At 38.2% G+C, this 18,944-nt stretch overlaps 1 protein-coding gene and 1 pseudogene across 1 annotated transcript; one reads left to right on the top strand and one right to left on the bottom strand.

Annotated features, from left to right (window-relative positions):
• Positions 1-1,197: 1,197 nt before the first annotated feature.
• On the top strand, positions 1,198-10,520 carry LOC139743511 (putative RNA-binding protein EEED8.10; the record flags this gene model as incomplete). The annotated part of the gene is made up of 8 exons (XM_071653994.1): positions 1,198-1,273; positions 1,818-1,988; positions 3,556-3,604; positions 4,170-4,402; positions 5,711-5,795; positions 6,976-7,131; positions 8,450-8,569; positions 10,033-10,520. Coding segments are annotated over 8 exons (1,378 nt in total), but the record flags the coding sequence as incomplete, so codon positions are not given.
• Positions 10,521-16,681: 6,161 nt separating this feature from the next.
• LOC139743500 (uncharacterized) overlaps positions 16,682-18,944 on the bottom strand; it is a 105,062-nt pseudogene continuing 102,799 nt past the window's right edge.

Below are 18,944 nucleotides of genomic sequence, written 5' to 3'. Positions count from 1 at the left end.
CTGCGGACCGAAAACTGAACCCTGTCGCATTGCGCTGAACCTGACACAGCTGATTGGCTAAGCGTGCACTGACCAGTAGAGAACGCATGTGTAGGAGGATGATTGAGTTGTGCATGTCCAGTATTTTCTCTTAAAATCAAAGTGTATTGATGAAAATTGGTTTTGAAATGGCTGTGATATCCAAAACAAAGGGGTCCTAATAAAAGATGGGACTCAATTTTTTATTAGGATCACTTTGTTTTGCTTGTTTTTGAATATCTCAGCTATTTCAAAACCGATTTTCATCATATAAACTTTGAATTCCTCTTAAAATTGTATGCTCTTTAACATTTCATAAAAAGGTGTCTAAGTATCTCGCGAAAAGTTAAAAGCTGACTCCTCATCTCAACCAATGCTAAATCATCCCTTTAAGAGACTGCAAAGCCAGAAACATTTGTGGTGCAAAACTTTTTGAGAATTGAAGTCAACAGCCTTATTCGCGGCATGAAACTTTTGAGAATAGCCACTGTATTGTGTAAACAAGAACTTTTATGTGCACTTTACTTGCGCAAATCTTGACTCCTTGCCAACTTCATAATCAATGTGCACGAAAATGTCTTGTTTTCAGTACATTGTTATTTTTGTGGTGGCATGAAAAGGTGGCCTCGTACTATAAAAGCATTTAATGACAGTTGTTCATCTACTGTAACTTGTCTTTGATATCCAAGATGTACGTCACCTTTTTCTGGAATTTTATTTTGGTTTGTGAATGTCTATACTGTAACTTATTGTGATTGCGATTAAACCCTGTAATCATACAATTTTGTTATTATAGTATTCAACCTCTCATGATAAATCGGCAACCGACTAGTGACATTGTGTGACTAGTAGATTAAAAAATGCTTGCAAAATTACAACCAGAGTAGTTTAGTGGTGAATGCCACAGTGTATGTATGTGTGATTTTGATTCTATCTTTACATTTTGTTTTGGTGTTTTTGTTTTTGTTTTTTCTCGTGGGATATTACATTGAATACATAGCTTTTACTCTATTGAAAAGTCATAATAGTATTGATAAGAAGAGTGACACATGCTTTAATGTTAACAGCTCCCCTTTAGAAAATATAGATTAAAAAGGAGAGATTAAATCAAAGAATAAAGAGTCAGAGATGACAAGAACTAGATTATAATGGGTCTATTCTGTTTTCTTTCTTTCTCAGGATCTGGTGGCTATTTCACAACTGTGAAAACCTCCGCCATGTGGACCTTGAAGAAAACCGTCGCATCAACGGTAAGGTAAGGCCAGGCTCTAATTATAAACACCATAGCTTACTGTTATACGGTTCTTGTGATTCTTTTGTGCTTTATATGCAGAGGCTCACAGCCATACCATGAGGTTTGCTGGATAAAATACACACACACACAAGCATACATCAGCAGGAAACAAAAACACAACTACAATAACATAGACGGACAGACAAACAAGCAAACAAACAAAACAGAAAAAAAGACAGATAAGCATCACCAGCACAGATGGAAATAGTTTAGTCAGAATTTCATGTGTATTAACAAGGAAGGCACGTCCATGCATATAACCTTTTCTTCTTGTCCGTGGAATGTTTTTATTTGTTTCTTGGTTTTCTTTTTGGCATCACAAATCTAAGTTTCAGACAACTTTTCCCTGGCCCTTGAGATAATAACAGAATATGACGTATTGCACACGGAAGAAATCAGAAGTAATTTTTTTCTCGGCAATGATGGAAGCCTATGTCATAACGCAGAAGTAATGAGTGCATAGTTTGTCAGGTCGATGGTGAGTTTTCTCTGCATTTCTTCCCAGTGTTTTCATATCCTGAACAGGCACTGCAAGACGGTCGTCCTGGAGGGCTGCAGTGCTATCACCGACAAGGGTCTGGACTGTCTGACCAACAAATGTGGCCAGAGCCTCGAGGAGATTAACATCAGTGGCTGCGTCATGGTGACGGACGGTGGTCTGCGGAATCTGACTGAAGTGAGTAGTCCTGTAAAAGTGGAAATTTTTGCGCGACTAATTTTTCGCGGTCAACTCGGTAAGAAGAGTTTCGCATGTTTTTATTTCTGCAGAATCAAGCCACATAAGTACTGGAACATATGGCAGGCAAAAATATGCGCGTGCTTTTATATACACGCCAGTTTCTGGTTGCACGAAATGCGTGAAAATTTGAACACAGTGAAAATGTCCACTCTTACAGTAGATCAGTGTGTACCTCTCAAGTTCTCTGTCTTCCTGCTGGTAACATCACATCCTGAAATTGACACAATATGGCCATACAAACATTGAATTTTTTGTTTTGTGCAAATTAGGCCCTCAACATGGTCAAAGGCTAATCTTATAAATGTAATTATTATTATTATTATTATTATTATTATTATTATTATTATTATTATTATTATTATTATTATTATTATTATTATTATCATTATTATTATTATTATTATTATTATTATTATTATTATCGTTATTATTATTATTATTATTATTATTATTATTATTATTAATATTATTAATATTATTATTAGTACGATTATTGTTTTAATCATAATTATTATTATTGTTGTTATTATTGTTATTATTATCATTATTATCATTATTATTATTATTATTATTATTATTATTATTATTATTATTATTATTATTATTATCATTATTATTATTATTATTATTATTACAATGCCTACAGAAGGTCACGCAAAGGAAACACTATGGCCACACAAAAGATTTTGCCACCATTCACAAAGTTGCTGCAGGAGCCTGAGAAACTCCAGCAGTGGCCATATGATTGCTTAAGATCCCCTAATGAATGACTCGATGTTTAGATGATCAGATCGGAATTTGAACATTTTTGTTTGTTGTGTGTCCATCTTTGCTCAATTTCAGGACTTTATTTTACTTTGTTTTTGGATATTTCGGCTGCTTTAAAGCCAATTTTCATCAAATAAAGTTTGAATTCCTCTTAGAATTATATGCTGTGTAATATTTCATATTAGTGATTGCTATTTATCTGGCAAAAAGTTAAAACCTGAATAACCATCTCATCCAAAACTATACTATCCCTTTAACCTATACATTTATGTCTTGTTTTTCTCCCAATAAGAATCACTCAACTTTTAGTTTGAGTGTTTAGATATTGCAGGTGATTGCAAGTGATATTGCAAGTGATGTGATGCTTCTATTCTCTACATTCCTTGATTAATTCATGGATTTGTGCTGCTTGGCAAGAAAGACTCCTAGCATTCTGATCTTTTAGGGCCAGTTTTCTTTGCCAAGTCAGTCCATGTTTGATATGATGTGAAAAGTCAAAGCTGGATTCATACCACGTACACATTTCTTGTTGATATTGCTGCAATTTTTGCTACTTTACGGTAGTTAAATTGTATCAGTGAAATTCAGTGTTGTGAAATATTAAGACTCTAATGAGCAATTTATTTGTACCGCAGTAGCCACGTCCAATGGCAGTGGTAATTCTGCCATTTTCACTGATGCTGACATGGGCTTCTGGTGTTTTTTATTAACATACCTGTACTTCTCTTTTTGTCAGAGGTGTCCCAATCTTGGAGTATTGAGCATAACTGGAGTGCACTCAAGATGTAAGTATAGCCTGATTTTACTGCTCTGATTTTACTTGAGGATGAATTCGTGCTGAAAAACAAATGTCTGCATTTGTATCGTGTCTTACTGTGACATATTCAGTGCATCAGAGATGATGTGGTAATGAAAATGTAATATCAAACAAAACTGCCTCTTTGAATTCATTGCCTGCCTAAAGGAGATGTCGAATATTGTTTATTATGATTATGATGATAATGATGGTGACTATTATTGTTGTTATTGTTGCTGTTATAAATATTATTATTATCATTATCATCATTATCGATATTACTATTGTTGTTATTATTATTATTATTATCCATCATCATCATCATCATCATCATCATAATCATCATCATAATTGTTTTAGTTTTTTCTGCTATTGACAGCCTGCTTTTTACACATGGAACCATTCTGAAAGCTAATGCTCCATTAAATGTACCGGTGATTATCACGTAATTTAAAAATTGCAAGCAATGTAAGCAAATGTTTGTTCTAGTTTTCATGTGATCAGATAGATCCCTCCATAACACACTGGATGATGTCTCGTAGTCTTTGTTTCAGTGACCGCAGCCGGACTCGCATTTCTCGGGAGCTTGCACGACCTGCACACCCTCCACCTTAGCAACCACCGGGCGGTGAGCGATGCGGTGCTGGCAACGGTCGCCATGCGCTGCCAGAGACTGAGGGAGCTGAAGATCGACGGCTGCCCATTTGACGCCGTCACCGACACAGGCATGCAGTCCCTGGCAAAGTGTGGACAACTGGAGTCTCTCAACATCAGTTATCTAGGGAAGGTAGTATGCTGTCCAAACTGTAGTAACTTCCATTCATATTTCCTTCATTTTCATTAAATTATCTCACACAAATGACATTGGTATCAAAACACTAGAGTTTACACCCAAACTGCCAATACTTCTTAGAAGTCAGTGAATTTGCAAATGTCCCTTTAAGACCTCTGTTGATAAAAGTACGTATGACTGAAGGAATGATTGCCCTCTCAAAATTTTCTTCCGACTACTATCTTGGGAGGAATGGCTATGCAAGTGATGTATTGTCAGATGATTGTGTGACATTAAAGCCCAAACAAAGTTCTGGTACGCCTGCAAAAGTTGTCAAATTTCGCTCCCAAATGTGAACGTATGCTTAGGAAATGTGCAGGATAACGATGTTATAACAAGATATTCGATGGGTAACGACGAAAATGCGAAATATTAACCAAAAAGGTTCAGTCTCAGAACTTACCCGAACGGGGTCAGGCTAAACTCGGACTCGGGGATAACTCGGCTTCGCTTTGACGGTGGGATGAGTTGTAATGGTTGTCTCTCTGATTATACAGTGTTGTCCTATGGGAGCGGCCTGTATAAACTAGCGCTACGTGTTCTGGCTACTCGCAGTAATGGTCCGAGTTGTTACAACGCGCGCATCAAAAACCTCTTTTGCGCGCATGCGAAATTAGTGTGCGCCTCTAAAACCAGCAAAGGCGCTTGAAACAACAACAAAAACTCCAAAGACCGCGCGTCTCAGCAACTGAGGACCGAGCGCTGTCATTTTTGTTTTGTTTGTACAGGATTACGTTAGCACGCACTTTCCTGTCCATTCAGTCAGGCCTCATTTGGTATTATGCAGTGGCCAGTAGAATGTGGCGATCACGAACTGCGTGTGTCTGAAGTAGGGTCGACTTTTTCCCGAGACCGAGTTAGTCTGGAGCCTTCTGGAATAAAAGTCGGTTTTCCTACTATTATTATTTTTCTCAAAATACTCTAAACCGACTCATCATTCCGTCAAACCGCGTCAGCCAGGTAAGTTTCTTAGTGGACTCTTTCGATATATTGCAAGAAAAAATGAAATGGTGCTAGACGGGTTCTCAAGCACATACCGAAACTTAGTTTTCACTTTAATCAACATTGTCTTTAAAGTGTTTTGAATCTGTTATTTATAATCATTGTACAATCAAGAAATCACAATGAATATCAATGCTCGATATGACTTGACTCAGTCTTGTTCTTAGTTTACTATTTAGTAGAATGTCAGATATGATTAAACCAGGGATTGATGGTTTTAAGATGCAGGCTCTCTCTCCCATCGTTTTTTGTCTTTCCCAGGTGTCTGATGAAGGCGTGAAGGTTCTAGCCATGGCTGGCAGATTGCAAAAATTTGTTGCTAGGTGCGTTCCTCTCACAGATAAAGGTAAATATTCGAACCTAGACTTTTTTTCTTTTGTTTTTTTAATAAATTTTCCAACAGACCTCCAATACAGATTACTCTGTCATTATGGTATAAAGAGTGGCTTTGATACTGTATCAATATATCATTATTTCTCTTGTCCAGCATAACTACTTGACTTGACATGGAGGGTGTATGCATCAGTCTGCTATTTGTTTATTTGCGTCTGTATGGAGAGTGTTGTATATTTCTTTGTCTCAAGTTCAGAGAATAAATCAGGTCCCCATTTAATGATTAAAAAAAAAAAAATGCTGTGATGGCAATTGTCATGGTAATGACAAGAACTCAGCTTCTTGATTTGCTGTTGCTATGGGAGGTTGCCAATCCAGCAAGAGATGCTCTCCTAAAATCTGTTATGAAATGGGGCCCTGCAGATACAGCTTTATGTAACACCCCGATAGATCCTTGCCAGTGATTGGTCAGTTGATATTGATGATTTGTCCCATTTCATTGTTGCGTCATCACTCATGCAATTGTGGCCCATTTATTGGGCAATCTGGGATCCATGCGATTTGCTCCATTGCACGCACGCCGAGAGCCCGGCACGCAATACATAGTACGTATGTTTGCAGTGTGCATACAGCATGCTAGCCTATAGTGCTCAGTGAGCACTCGCCATCTCAGATCTCGCATATCTCTCTTGTTTCTACAATACATATATGTAAATTCATAAAACATCAAATGAATAATAGATAAAACAAATGATAGTTTTTCCTTTGTGCAATAAACAGTGCAACGGACAGAAAGATGAAATTATTGATCCATTCAACTTGGCTGTGCTTTGTGGAATGAATCATTTCATCTTTCACCTCATGAAATATTGTTATATTTATTTCTCTAATAAACAGTTAAATACCTGAATATAAAAATGACCCAACTCCATTACAGAAAATTTAGAAAAAATAGAACTCATTAAATATTTTCCTAATGTTTTCACTTTTTCCATTAGTGAAATATTATTTATATAAATTCAAATGTGAAACATTCATTTGACTAATTATCCATTTTTGTATGACTTTGAAAAGGGTCTCCAAAGAGGATAGCCAGATTTAGACTTGGCTCGTTTTTATATTCAGATATTTGATTATTATTTGTATGCTCCAAACGTAATGCATCACACTTACTGCTCTGTGTATATCATCAGGCCTCGGTTACCTTGCAGCCCACTGCCCCAAGATGAAGGAAGTGGATGTCTGTGGGTGTGAGGGTGTGACTGTGTGCTCCATCAAGGCCTTCCTTGAAGCCAGGAATGAGCAGGATGAAGGGGGGAGGACCCTGACGCTGACTCTCATCGTTGGCGGTAAGGACTCGGTCAAATCTACCGAAATGCACTGTAATATTTTCATGTGTTCAACTTTTCTAGAAACCATAGTCAGACTTCAGTCAGGATAAAGATTAGATACTTCAGCTGAAAAAAGGGCTAGCACTCGTTGGAAAGGACTATGACTATTTTCCCAATTGATAGTCACCTCCTGCCAGATACAGCTTCTGAGCACAATATGAATTGTTCATTTTAGATACCCTTTGTCCAATGTATGTATTGAAATATACTACATTTTGTAGAAATCTTATTCTCTAAATAGACGTGTTGCACTAGTATTTCCTCTCTTACTTTCATCCAAACCTCCACCTGAAGGGAGTTGTATCCATTTTTTTTTTCTAATACGTCATTTGTTGCAATATATTTCTTTCTGCAGCCATTTTGAAAAGAATATGACAAATTTGGTGTATTCAGAAAGTGTAGTGTCACAGGATATGTACACAGACATGATTATAAAGAAGAGAGTCAATAAAAGTCAAGAAATTAGAATTGATAGAGGTCTGTGGATGTGTTAAGGAGTTCTGAGATTGTTATGCAAATAAGGTTAAGGTCAGATTTTTTCCTTCTCTCTCTAATTATCAGGCTTCAGAAATGGTTTTAAGTATGAATCATTCAATCATTAGAAACATTTAGGAGTACAATCTGTGTCAAACCCTATGATACAAGGTCAAATTCTGATCTACCGCCAATTTGATAGGATGTAGAAGTTACTGTGATCTTAGATTTATTGTGGTTTGTGAATAATTGCAATAGTGCTGCACTGTTCTGTTGAATTTGATTCTCTTCAAGACTAAATCTGTATTATGCCTAACCTGTTGAGGATGAGTCCCGAGTATACTCAGGCAGGTGTCTATGGGAAATGCATGTTGTAGCAAAATCAGTCCATCCTCAACGGGCTAACAAATTTATATCTGTAAAGTTCATTTTTACATTTTCCTTGGATTGGTATCTAGACAAGTATTGGTGGGGGTTTCTTGACCGTGAGCTGGTTTTATGGTGATGGTGATCATGAACAGCATTTGTATACAGCCCTGTAGCATCACTTTATCTGAAAAGAACATTCAAAGGCATACATGAAGGGAAGACTATTCAATGACATATATGGAAATCAGAAATAATTAATGGAAATGGTAGATTAAGTTTTGATTGTGGTAAGGCGTGCAAAGACTTGCGCCGATAAGACTGTTATTATTGTGGTAGTACATGTATTATCACTTTATTTGTATTGCTTTAATATAGAATGTTGGTTCTCAAATGCTTTTATTGGACTGCTCTGAATCTGTCTCTGTTACCATAGGAACCAGCATCAGCAGTGAGAGTCTAGAGGAACTAGGGAGCATCGATCCAAGTGTGACCATCTGCCTCCAGGACTTGGCTGCACCCCCTGGCATGCACTACCCCGCCCTGCATCCTCGCGGTATGTGCCTCCACCCCTGGTACATTCTGCCTTGAGACTCATTGTATCATTGGCTGATTAACCCTTTGTGTGCTGTGCATCCTGATTGGCACAGAAAACCTGACAGTGTCGTATACACTGTCCAAAGTCACTGGCACAGAAGGGTTAAACACATCTAAGCGCTATATAACCCACGGCCCCTCTTAACTACCCCACTATTGGATACTTTCAGTAAGTAAGATTGCTGGCTACTAATGCTAGAGTCACACACGGCCGGGTCACAAAACGGATTTTATCCGGGTGAAAATGAGCCGGATTAGTCTTGGAATGGAGGGTAATTTATGCTGCAGTCACAGATGGCCGGATTTCGAACCGGGTCCATAAGGGATTAAAACCGTGTCAAGCCGCTTCGAACCGTATTGACCCGGATGTAAACCTTGTCATCATACGTTGCATGAAAGCATACGGCAAGGGTCCATACGGTTTTACGCTGCGGGTTGCAGCGAGTCGATGCGAGTCAGCGCGGTTCAAACCGGGTCAGTTCGGATATCAATACGGAAGTGAAATCCGTGAGAAAATTTTGAACATGAGCAAAAAATTTTCACTGCCGTATCATAGCCCCCAGAATCCATCAGGAATTGACACAGGTTACGATGCGGGTCAATGTGTGTCTCTATGGCTCAAACCAGTTCGATACGGTTTTAATTCCTTATGGACGCGGTTCGAAATCTGGCCGTGTGTGACTGTAGCATAAGAGTACATTTTACCTCGAGGCCTATCCCACAATTGACTACTTAGGCAAACACAGCACTAGTTAGGCAAAGGGAATGTCCTGGCTTTGGGTGCTTTAGCCCCATCAATGCTCCAGATAATAGGACATGTCCCACCACTTATGACTTCAAACCCATCACACTACACAGTACTCAAGGCCAATCCTAGCAGTGGTTGCTTTATTACAGCTCTATTTTGCAGCAATATTATTCCAAAGCTGTCCCTACTTCTAGTTATTCAAGTTTTATCCCAGCATTGGATTACTTAGAGTCTGTCTCACAGTTGATTGCCCATGGTCTATCCAAGAACTGGTTACGTACAGGCCACTCCAGCACTGGTCACCATAAGCCCATCCCATCAGTTGTGACCATAGAAGCTTGTATAATTTCCTGGGGGGTGTTTCATAAAGCTGTTCTTAAAGTTACGAACGACTTAAGACAATTGTTGATCAGTTCTTGTGCTGAATTACCGAAATTCTGATAAGTATAGCACATCACAACTGACCACCAGTTGTTCTTAAGTTGTTCATAACTTTGAGAACAGCTTTATGAAACACCCCCAGGAGGTCTATCTGATGATCATACTTTAGTAATGCAATAATCGTGATTTTTTTTTTTTCTAAACATTTTTTTCCTTTTGTGTGTATGTACAGAATGAATTAACCTTTTTTCATTAATCCAAGAAAATGCAATCTTTTTTTCCCCCTCCTCCAGTTTGGGATGTATCGAGTGAAGAAGAAGAAGAAGATGAAAGAAGAGAAAGAGAAAACAGAAATGCTTTGAGACTGGAGGAACAGATGAACCCAATTCAGGATCCCTATCCTCCATTCAACTTCCATGCCAACGGAGACAGAGGAGAGAGGCAATATCTGCAAGTACCTGCAGATTCCGACGAGCCATGGGATGGCGTGATGCAGGAGGGGCAAATGGGGGCGAAGGCAGAGGAGCAAAAGAAGGATGAGCTTGATGTCATCAGTGGAGCTGGAGTGGGTGAGGTCCAGGCCGATGATGCGCAGATGTGGTCTGCCGTGCCTGGGCAGTTTGCAGCCGCTGATCCAGACCTGGCCCAGTTCCAGGACGTGGAGGAGGATCTCCTGAACGATGGTGCCGGGGAAGGATGGCTCATGGACGAGGAGGACTGTGAGGACTTCTTGGATGCGGAAGACCCAGCCCTCTTAAATGATCTTATGTTCATGAGCTGATACACCGGGAGTTTGAAAGGGATGTCCGCCAGCATGCCTTGGTTTGAACGTCATCTGCCAACAATGCAACAATGGATTGTGGTCAGATTGGAACACAACGATCATCATTTTGCCTGTATGTTGTTGAACTGCCTGTCTTGACTGGTCTTGACTCAAGACTCAGAGTTGACTTGGGTTTGCTCTTGTCTTTGCAAAAAAGCATATTGACTGACTTTCTCATGGACTGATCAGAGAACCCAGAAGATAAAAACATAATCTTCCTACTGTCTGGGTGAAACATTTTGTTCTATTCTCTCAGTCAATGTATTGCAACAGACAGGTTATTGGCCCAGCATGTATGCTATGGTGAGTGTGCTGGACAGATGGGAAGAGTTGGAGATTTCTTTACCAAGTAACAGGGAATACCTATTCATGAAGATTATTTCAAGTGCCTATCTGCCTTTATGTTTGCCGCCAATTTTGCTGGAAAAAACCCAGTGTACGTACGAAGCCAGCACACCACAATTCTTGCCAGCATAACATCTATTCATTTTCTGTTATTGTAAGAATGACATTGGATTCAGTCTCAGGAAATTTTCTTTAGTAGGATTAGTAGGATTGAAAGATTTATAGTGGATTCAGTGCAAGGGAATTCCTGTTATTAGATTGATAGGTTGATTGTGGATTCCTTCCAGATTTCCTATTGCGGGATATCAGAACATGGCTGTGAAGCAACGTGAAGTAGTGAAAAATGAAGACGAAGAAGACATTGTTCATGTGTGTGAGGAGCAAGAATTTGTGAGATGATGATGCATCCAAATCAGTTGATGTATACATGTCACGATCGTGTTTTGGTAACCACTTAGAGTTGAAGATACAGAGACTCCAACTCTCCCGTTTTCGACGGGAGATCTCCCGCTGAAAACCCATTTTTGCAAAATCTCCCGTTCTCCCGTTTGAGATATAATTTCTCCCGCCCTGGCTCTGTGTCTCCCTTTGGAAAGGATTTCTTACTTATTGCTATTGTATGTTGAAAAAAATAAGCCTTAGATAGCACCAGAGAGCATCTAGAACCCTAGGAACTTCGCACACATCAGCTTGGAGTCTCCCGTTTGCTAGGGGTTTCAGGCGGGAGAATCTCCAGATCAGAAGGTGCTTTGGGTTGGATTCTCTGAAGATAAGACAGGACGAAGTCAGTGGAATTGATACAGAATGAATCCTATGATTATATGTCTGTGTAACCACACAAATGAAAAGGTGCAAATACACTGTATATCTGCCAGAATTTTGTGTGGAATATATTGTTATTTTACCTGAAAAGCTATAGGGAGGTCAATTCAAGAACATCTTTTGTGGCAATGTCCGTTAAAGAGGTTAACTTGTTACCAATTTGCTGTCTTGTTTCTGAAAGTATGAACTTTCACTTTACGGTTGGAATTTTAGACTACTGATGAGAGATAAGTCGTAAAGTGTGTTACATATCATATTTTGTAAGTGTAATGTAAGTTACAGGAATGAAATAAGACGTGGGCAAATGAAGGAAAAAAAAGAAGCAAAGATGCAACAATGTCATTGTCCTAACAATTTACAAATTTGACTTTTGTTTCTGTGAAAAAAAAAATGTTCTTGTTTTGAGCATTTAAGTTGTGTTTGTGTATGTGCATTACTCGTCAGATTGCAGGATTGAATAGCCAATCATTTTATCAAGTTCTCTGAAAAGTCACACAGCAAATGACCACATTCAGCTACATATAACTAAAGTGTCAAAGCATGTGGTTTCCATGATCATGATCAGGGAGTATCGACGCCAGTTTCTTCTGGTTGTTGTTTAGGTAGTACAGGACAGTGTGAAAGTTTCTGCCCAGAGTGTAGGTGGAATTTTAGCTGAGGGTCGAAAGTCCCATTTACATAAATACTGTATGTTAAAGTAACATGCAGAACCCATTCCAGAGCATGAGCAACTTTTGTTACTGTTCTCTTTTTCTTTTTAAGCCACAAACGTGGAGACACTTCCGAAATCATAAGTAATGACTTCAATCATGCTGAGATCAAGACCGTTTGAGCCGATGTTGTCTCGTTGCATCCATGAGTTGTCTAACTCTCATTTTATCTTTGTGGGAGTAGTGATAAAGAGAGATTTTATGTGGCTTAAGTTCAGTTTTGTCAGGCAGTTGTGAATTTCAGGGGAGATTTCAGGAAAGTTTAGAATTTGTATCTCCAAAAGTGTAAGTTCCATGTCTAAATCAATGGCCAACTGAAACGTCACCGCTACAATGGTATAGTGCATTTTCCTTCCATACAGCATCTGTTCGTACATCGCTGCATTGCAGGGCCGTACCAGAACGGGACTTGCTTGAACATCAGATAAGATTAAGATGTTACTACGTAATTGTATAGGAACAACTGAACTTTGAAAGAAAAATGTTTTGAAGTCGGAACCTCACACTGTAATGTGTATATTGTGCCAAACAGTATTCGTGTTGATCAAAATTAATGGACATTATTTAATACAACGCCAAAGATTGTTCTCTTTAGTTTTTGAATGCATATCACGTCAACAAAGCGTCAATCAGTGAGAAATGCCGTCTAGTGTTGGCGTTGTGATGCTTTCGCATTTTCTTGTCATGTTGTCTCAATATGAGAAGTGTTCACTTCGTCATGAATTAAAGCCTTGAGTTTTGTACTGTATTCTGAAACAATCAAGTGAATTACTGTTTTATCATTCATAATGTACCACTTCGCAGTATATCCCCCAAACAGTTATAATCAGATTTTTGCATTGATAACTTTCAATATGATTAAACTGTTTGAATGCTTCTTCAGGGTCTAAAAATATAACATCTTATGTATATGTGTACCTGTATTTTGCAGAAAACGCCGTTCAATTTGGTTAAGTGGTCACAGGGAAATGTGAATCGTTGTAAAGCATGTTGTGGTTGTGATTCTTCCAAGTTTAGCACTTGGATGCTCTAACTTAATGGACAGAGCTTGGAGGGAAAGAATTCCCGACATGCTCTTTGACCACTGAAGCAAATCAATCAGATGGGGTTTTCTGCAAGACGTGCGTAACAAGTTGTAGTTTCATACCCTGAAATTGTATTTGGATTGATTAACTTTTTTTTTACAGTTGTCATTGCGGAGGGTCCTGTTCTATCTTTATTTTTTATTTTTTATTCTTTTTTTTTGGGGGGGGGGGGGGGGGGACATACGGTACATGAGTTCAATGACGCGAGATGTTAGTGTGACGAAATCAGATGTATTTGGAATGGGATAATTAGAGCTGATCAAACAGTAGTTCATGAGTATTCTGGCACTCTTTGAAACAGACCGTAGACTGCTGTAAGTAAAACACTAAAAAGACAACAAATCATTCAATACATTTGTCTTACGTTTATTCACAATCATAATTTTCTTTAAAAAAAACACAAAACTTTTTTTCCATCACATGCGAGAGAGCGATAAAAGGGTTGAAAAAAAACCAACAACAACAACCCAGCAATGAAAACTAGTATTTTCTGAATAGAGTATCAATCACTACCTAATCATATATAGGTTTTCAGTACTGGTACTTCGTGATCAGAAAACAACTCCATTGTTAGAGGAGCACCAGTAGTAATGTACTGTAGGAAAGGAAAGTAAAATTACATTGCGATCATGTGCACCTTTTACATTAAATAAATTCTACATGTATATCTTTCAACATCTTTAAAATCTATTTTAGTCGAAAATGTACAGGGTCATTCATAGGTAGGCAAGGACAAATCCGATGTTAAGTTTACATGATTAATGTAATAAGAAACATAATAGGTAAAATATGGAATGATTACAAAAAAAAAACTTTCAAAAATATGCAAACTTTGACACAGGAGGAAATTCTCCCAATGAAACTAATTGTAAAGTAAAACGGCTCAAAAGCTATTTCAAGCTAACGTATAAAGAAAGGAAAAAACACCGCAAGTACTTTATTAGAGTGATGGAAAATTGAATATGTGTTTCCATTCATTTAAAACTTAAGAAATGCAAATTCCATTGTACGATACCTATTTACTACGCTGTAAATAACAGAAAGAACCTCTAATCCCGATTGAAAGACATGTGGGCGATGATTTTACATTTTGCAATTCTGCATGAATAATCAAACAAGCAATCAACAAAATGTAACATATCCTAAAATACAGAAATAAATTATCCTCAAAGATATGCTTGCTCAAGGAAAAAAAAAATTACGAGGCCCATGCGATGTTGTGATGAAAAACAAGGCAACATAAACAAAGGAAATATATGCGCATCAGAAATAGTTATAATTGTAATCTAGGCTTACATGAACTTTATGTAGAAATTATGTTTAGATGTGGAAATATAATGTAGGTGCAGTAACTATTAAAGAATGTATTTATTTTCATTTTCCCCGTCTGCCTGATAACCTAGTTATACAGTGTACACACAATTGTAAAAGAAAAGGAAACATACATATAGGACTTGCCAGTAATGCTCCATTCATATTTATTTGGGGTTTTTTTTTCTCTGTACTCTACAGCATCTTCGCTACCTTTCTGAACTGCTGAACTTAGATCTCCTGCCTGTTTAAAAAGGCCTACATTTATACAAAATAAAATGCGAACACCTCGAAGTAATTTCAATCGGAGCAACAACGCGCTTGAAAATAAAGTACTGAGAGTAAATGAATCGCTTTACCCTTCTTATTTAAAAAAAAACAACTAAAGACGCATTATGTAATTCTAACATTGAAACTTTATAGTATAAAAAAATGCAAGCGACACATTTATAACAGCAATAATACATCGTATGATATAAATCATATCCCAAGTCGCTGAAGCACTCAGAGAGTTAGGCATATAATATATTAAAAAGTACAGTAGAAGTAGGCCTACATCGTATAGAAACAGCTCATGATAAAAACAGATGAATTTGCTCTTCACTCAATAATATTGAACATCTGCTTTGCATAATATAATTCGTATGCATACAGATTCTTTCAAACACATTCAGAAACCTACAATTTATTGAAAATTATGAGTTACCGTCGTCACACATCATTTACCAACTCACACATCATTTACCAACTGACTTTTCTTTCTCATACGCTACCGTTTCCGAGGGGAAAAGACAAATTGCACTGATTTCTCCTTGCATCAGAAACAATAGCTGTAACTTTTTTTTCGTCTCAACTGTAATGCCCCTTTCTTTTTCTGTTATGTTCAAACTTTATCGTGACGTTCACTACATCAACTCATACGTCATGGATTTTAAGGTGAAACGATTTCTTTCCTAAAGTGAAATTCTCAATAAACACAGAGAAAACGCAAGGTAGTATGATTTAACAATTTTGAATAATATAATGTTCATCTCTTGCTTTCTGTCATCAATGGCCAGCATTGAATTAATCAGACCACATCCTGCGTATTTAACTGTTTCCTACTTCTCTCGGCTTTTAAAGCTGAAACTAGGAAGCCCACATAGATCATCAAAGACATCGGCAGACGTTCCATGTATGTATATATTTTTTTCACCTTCCATTGCCCTTGTATTAAACATGGCCCGATGGTGGTTCCCAAGGTGGATATCGCTCAACTAAAGAACTGCACCAAACTCGTATTATTCTTCAGCCTCTTAGAAAACCAGTGTACGTGTAACTAATACCTACTATTTTTTTTAACCGGCTAAAGAAACTTTTGTGTTATTATTAACACAAAAACATAAATCCTGCAATTGAGTACAACTTCATGGACGAATACTGCCCTCTTGTTACAATGCTCCCGAAAGTCCTTATCATTGATTTGTTATGTACACAGAAAAGTCTCACACCAACTTGATCGACTTGTTACAGAACAAAATCACTATATCCCCTGTGACATAACATTGAACAATCACTGAAGAATCTTCAAGCAAATATACAAAAATATACTTTTCAAATGCAACATTCTCATTCATACAAGTATAAAAACACATTATCTATGAATCGACTTGAAATACTTCGTGTGTATATACAACTTTATTGAATACACAAAGAGGCGTTATTAGGATTGTTTCAGCTTTGATTATTCATCGACATTGTTTGAAAAAAAGGGAAATCATGAAAATAATCGTTTCACAATTGCAAGAATACTTCAAAAGAGCTGACAAACTAAAGTACAGTCGACTCCCACCGCCGAATTCGTCTTCTATGCCACGAGAGCCATCAGTTTCTTCTTCTCGAGGTCGTCCTGCCGTTTCATCGTGCACAGGCAGACGATGACGAAGATGATGAAGAGGAGGCCGATCAGGCAGATGAGCGCTATCCACCATGGCTCGATGGCTAGGGCCGAGTCGCTCGCTTGCGGCAGGTTGTTACCGGTGTTGTCTGGGGAGACGAAAGAGGTGAACGGTGGATAATGAGAATGTGCTTGCGTGTTGTGTACGATGCAATCAGACACACATGCACTCATACATTTTATATAACACGCATGTATACCGGTAGGGATAGATAATTACAATAATATACTTGGTAATATAACTAATTAAGCACCTTATTGTATTCACAGAGTGATGAATATAGCGTATAAGATATTAAGCTAATGGCCGATGATCCTTTTATTAACTCTCGCAAAGAAAAGCGTCAGCTCGACTTCGAAATCTGGCAGTGGCATTCATTGCTTGCTATAATCTTGTTATTAGATCGGACAAGTCCCAGGCAACCTCTACCATCAATATTTTATGCGTTGTCACAGGGTTACAGGTTCATCACAATATCAGAGAAAACCTGAGAAGATCGTCACATGAGCATCAGACTTAATCTTATTGCTGCTCAGCATCAGCAATCACACGAAAAATGTCATTAGGCGCGCAAGACTCGTTCTTCAAATCAATGACTCATCAGTCTTGGTATCCCTACCACTCTCTGAGCAGTCATCACCGACGAATCCAGGCTTGCAGACACACACGTATCGGTCATCGCTGTCGATGCACACACCGCCGTTCTGGCACGGATCGCTGTCGCACTCGTTCACAGCTGTGAGTCGCAAAATCCAACAGGAAAAACAAAATGAATACCACAGAGGCACTGAAGAAGTTTCGAAGTATAATCGGCATGTTCAACACTCCCAAATTCCTTCTTTGCCTATTTCTCTCTCCTCCTCTTCTGTAGTATATTGATGTACAGATACATGGATATTACATCTTCTATAAATGAAAGGTTCGATAGGAAAACGGGTTGAGAGCCATTTTCGAACATTTCAAAGTCCATCATCAGATAGAATAAAAAAATAATACCTTTTCACTTATACTTCACTTGTCACATAGCAAGGAACGTTTTTGAAGTTATGTATAAAGACATCCCATATTTTCTTATCTTGTCATGAGCAGCTTTAATGGCAAATATCTCAAATTATGAAGAATGTATTCACTTTTTTTTTTCCTTTGGGATCAAACTCTGGAAATTGTCACCACCAGTCATCCACGTGTCCTTATCTATCTTGCTCTCGATTTCTATAAACTTTGATTCCCCCCTCCCATGACAATATGTGTAATTAAGTCGTGTGTCTCGATTAGGCATGTAGAATCGTAATAGTCACAGCTACTTGTTAAAGGGACTGAAACTTCGAAACAACGCCGTCAAATCGCCAGCAAAGGCTTTTGCCATGGGGAAGCTGCAATGTGTGACGAAAACAAATGCTGACAAATCCCTTGCCCCTCACCCCTACCCCTCCCGATCCCCTAAAAACCTAACTGCGATAGTTTGCCTGGAAGATGAGGCAATCAGAGAATCACTCTTTATGATAGTCCAAGCCGGTTTACAGCGTATGTCCCATGATATTCTAGCTTCCTGGGAGCTGCGATTGGGATTACTGCAACAAGTATATAACAAGTAACTTATAAACAAACCCGAGAGTGACATGTTGGGTTGGCATCATAATTACCACTCTAAAGGATGAAATTTACCGAATGAAACCGAAAGAAATCATGATCATATCAACCAATGCTTACCTGTTTCGCAGAGCGTGCCGGCGAAGCCAGCTGGACATCTGCAAAAGCCGGTGTCTTCGATACAGACCCCTCCGTTAAGACAGGGTTGTCCGGCGACGCAAGCATCTGATGTTTGGAAACAGAAAGGGTCAACTATTACAACTTGTAATTGAATGTAGGCACTGCTTCTGTGTTTTTTTATTGCTGTCATTCATGGAAATTATTTGCACCTATAAGTAATGGACTCTAAAATAGGACATAATGATATTGATTTAAATCAAGAATCTAACATCACAGTAGCAGTAGAGTTTGTTAATAAAGTAGGCCTATAACTATAGCACTTCTAACAAAACAGCTTCTTCTATACATCACTCCCAGTAACTGTGGCATCCATTCGTGCGAAATTCATTTGGATATATCTATGATGATTTATTACACACAAATGACACATAAATTACGAAAGGTATTGATTTGTCTGATAAA

The sequence above is a fragment of the Diadema antillarum genome, unplaced genomic scaffold, assembly GCF_040938485.1.
Source record: "Diadema antillarum isolate AM-2024a unplaced genomic scaffold, OU_Dant_1.0 scf00000034, whole genome shotgun sequence".
Classification (NCBI taxonomy): domain Eukaryota; kingdom Metazoa; phylum Echinodermata; class Echinoidea; order Diadematoida; family Diadematidae; genus Diadema; species Diadema antillarum.
This window is presented reverse-complemented; position numbering and strand designations above follow the sequence as displayed.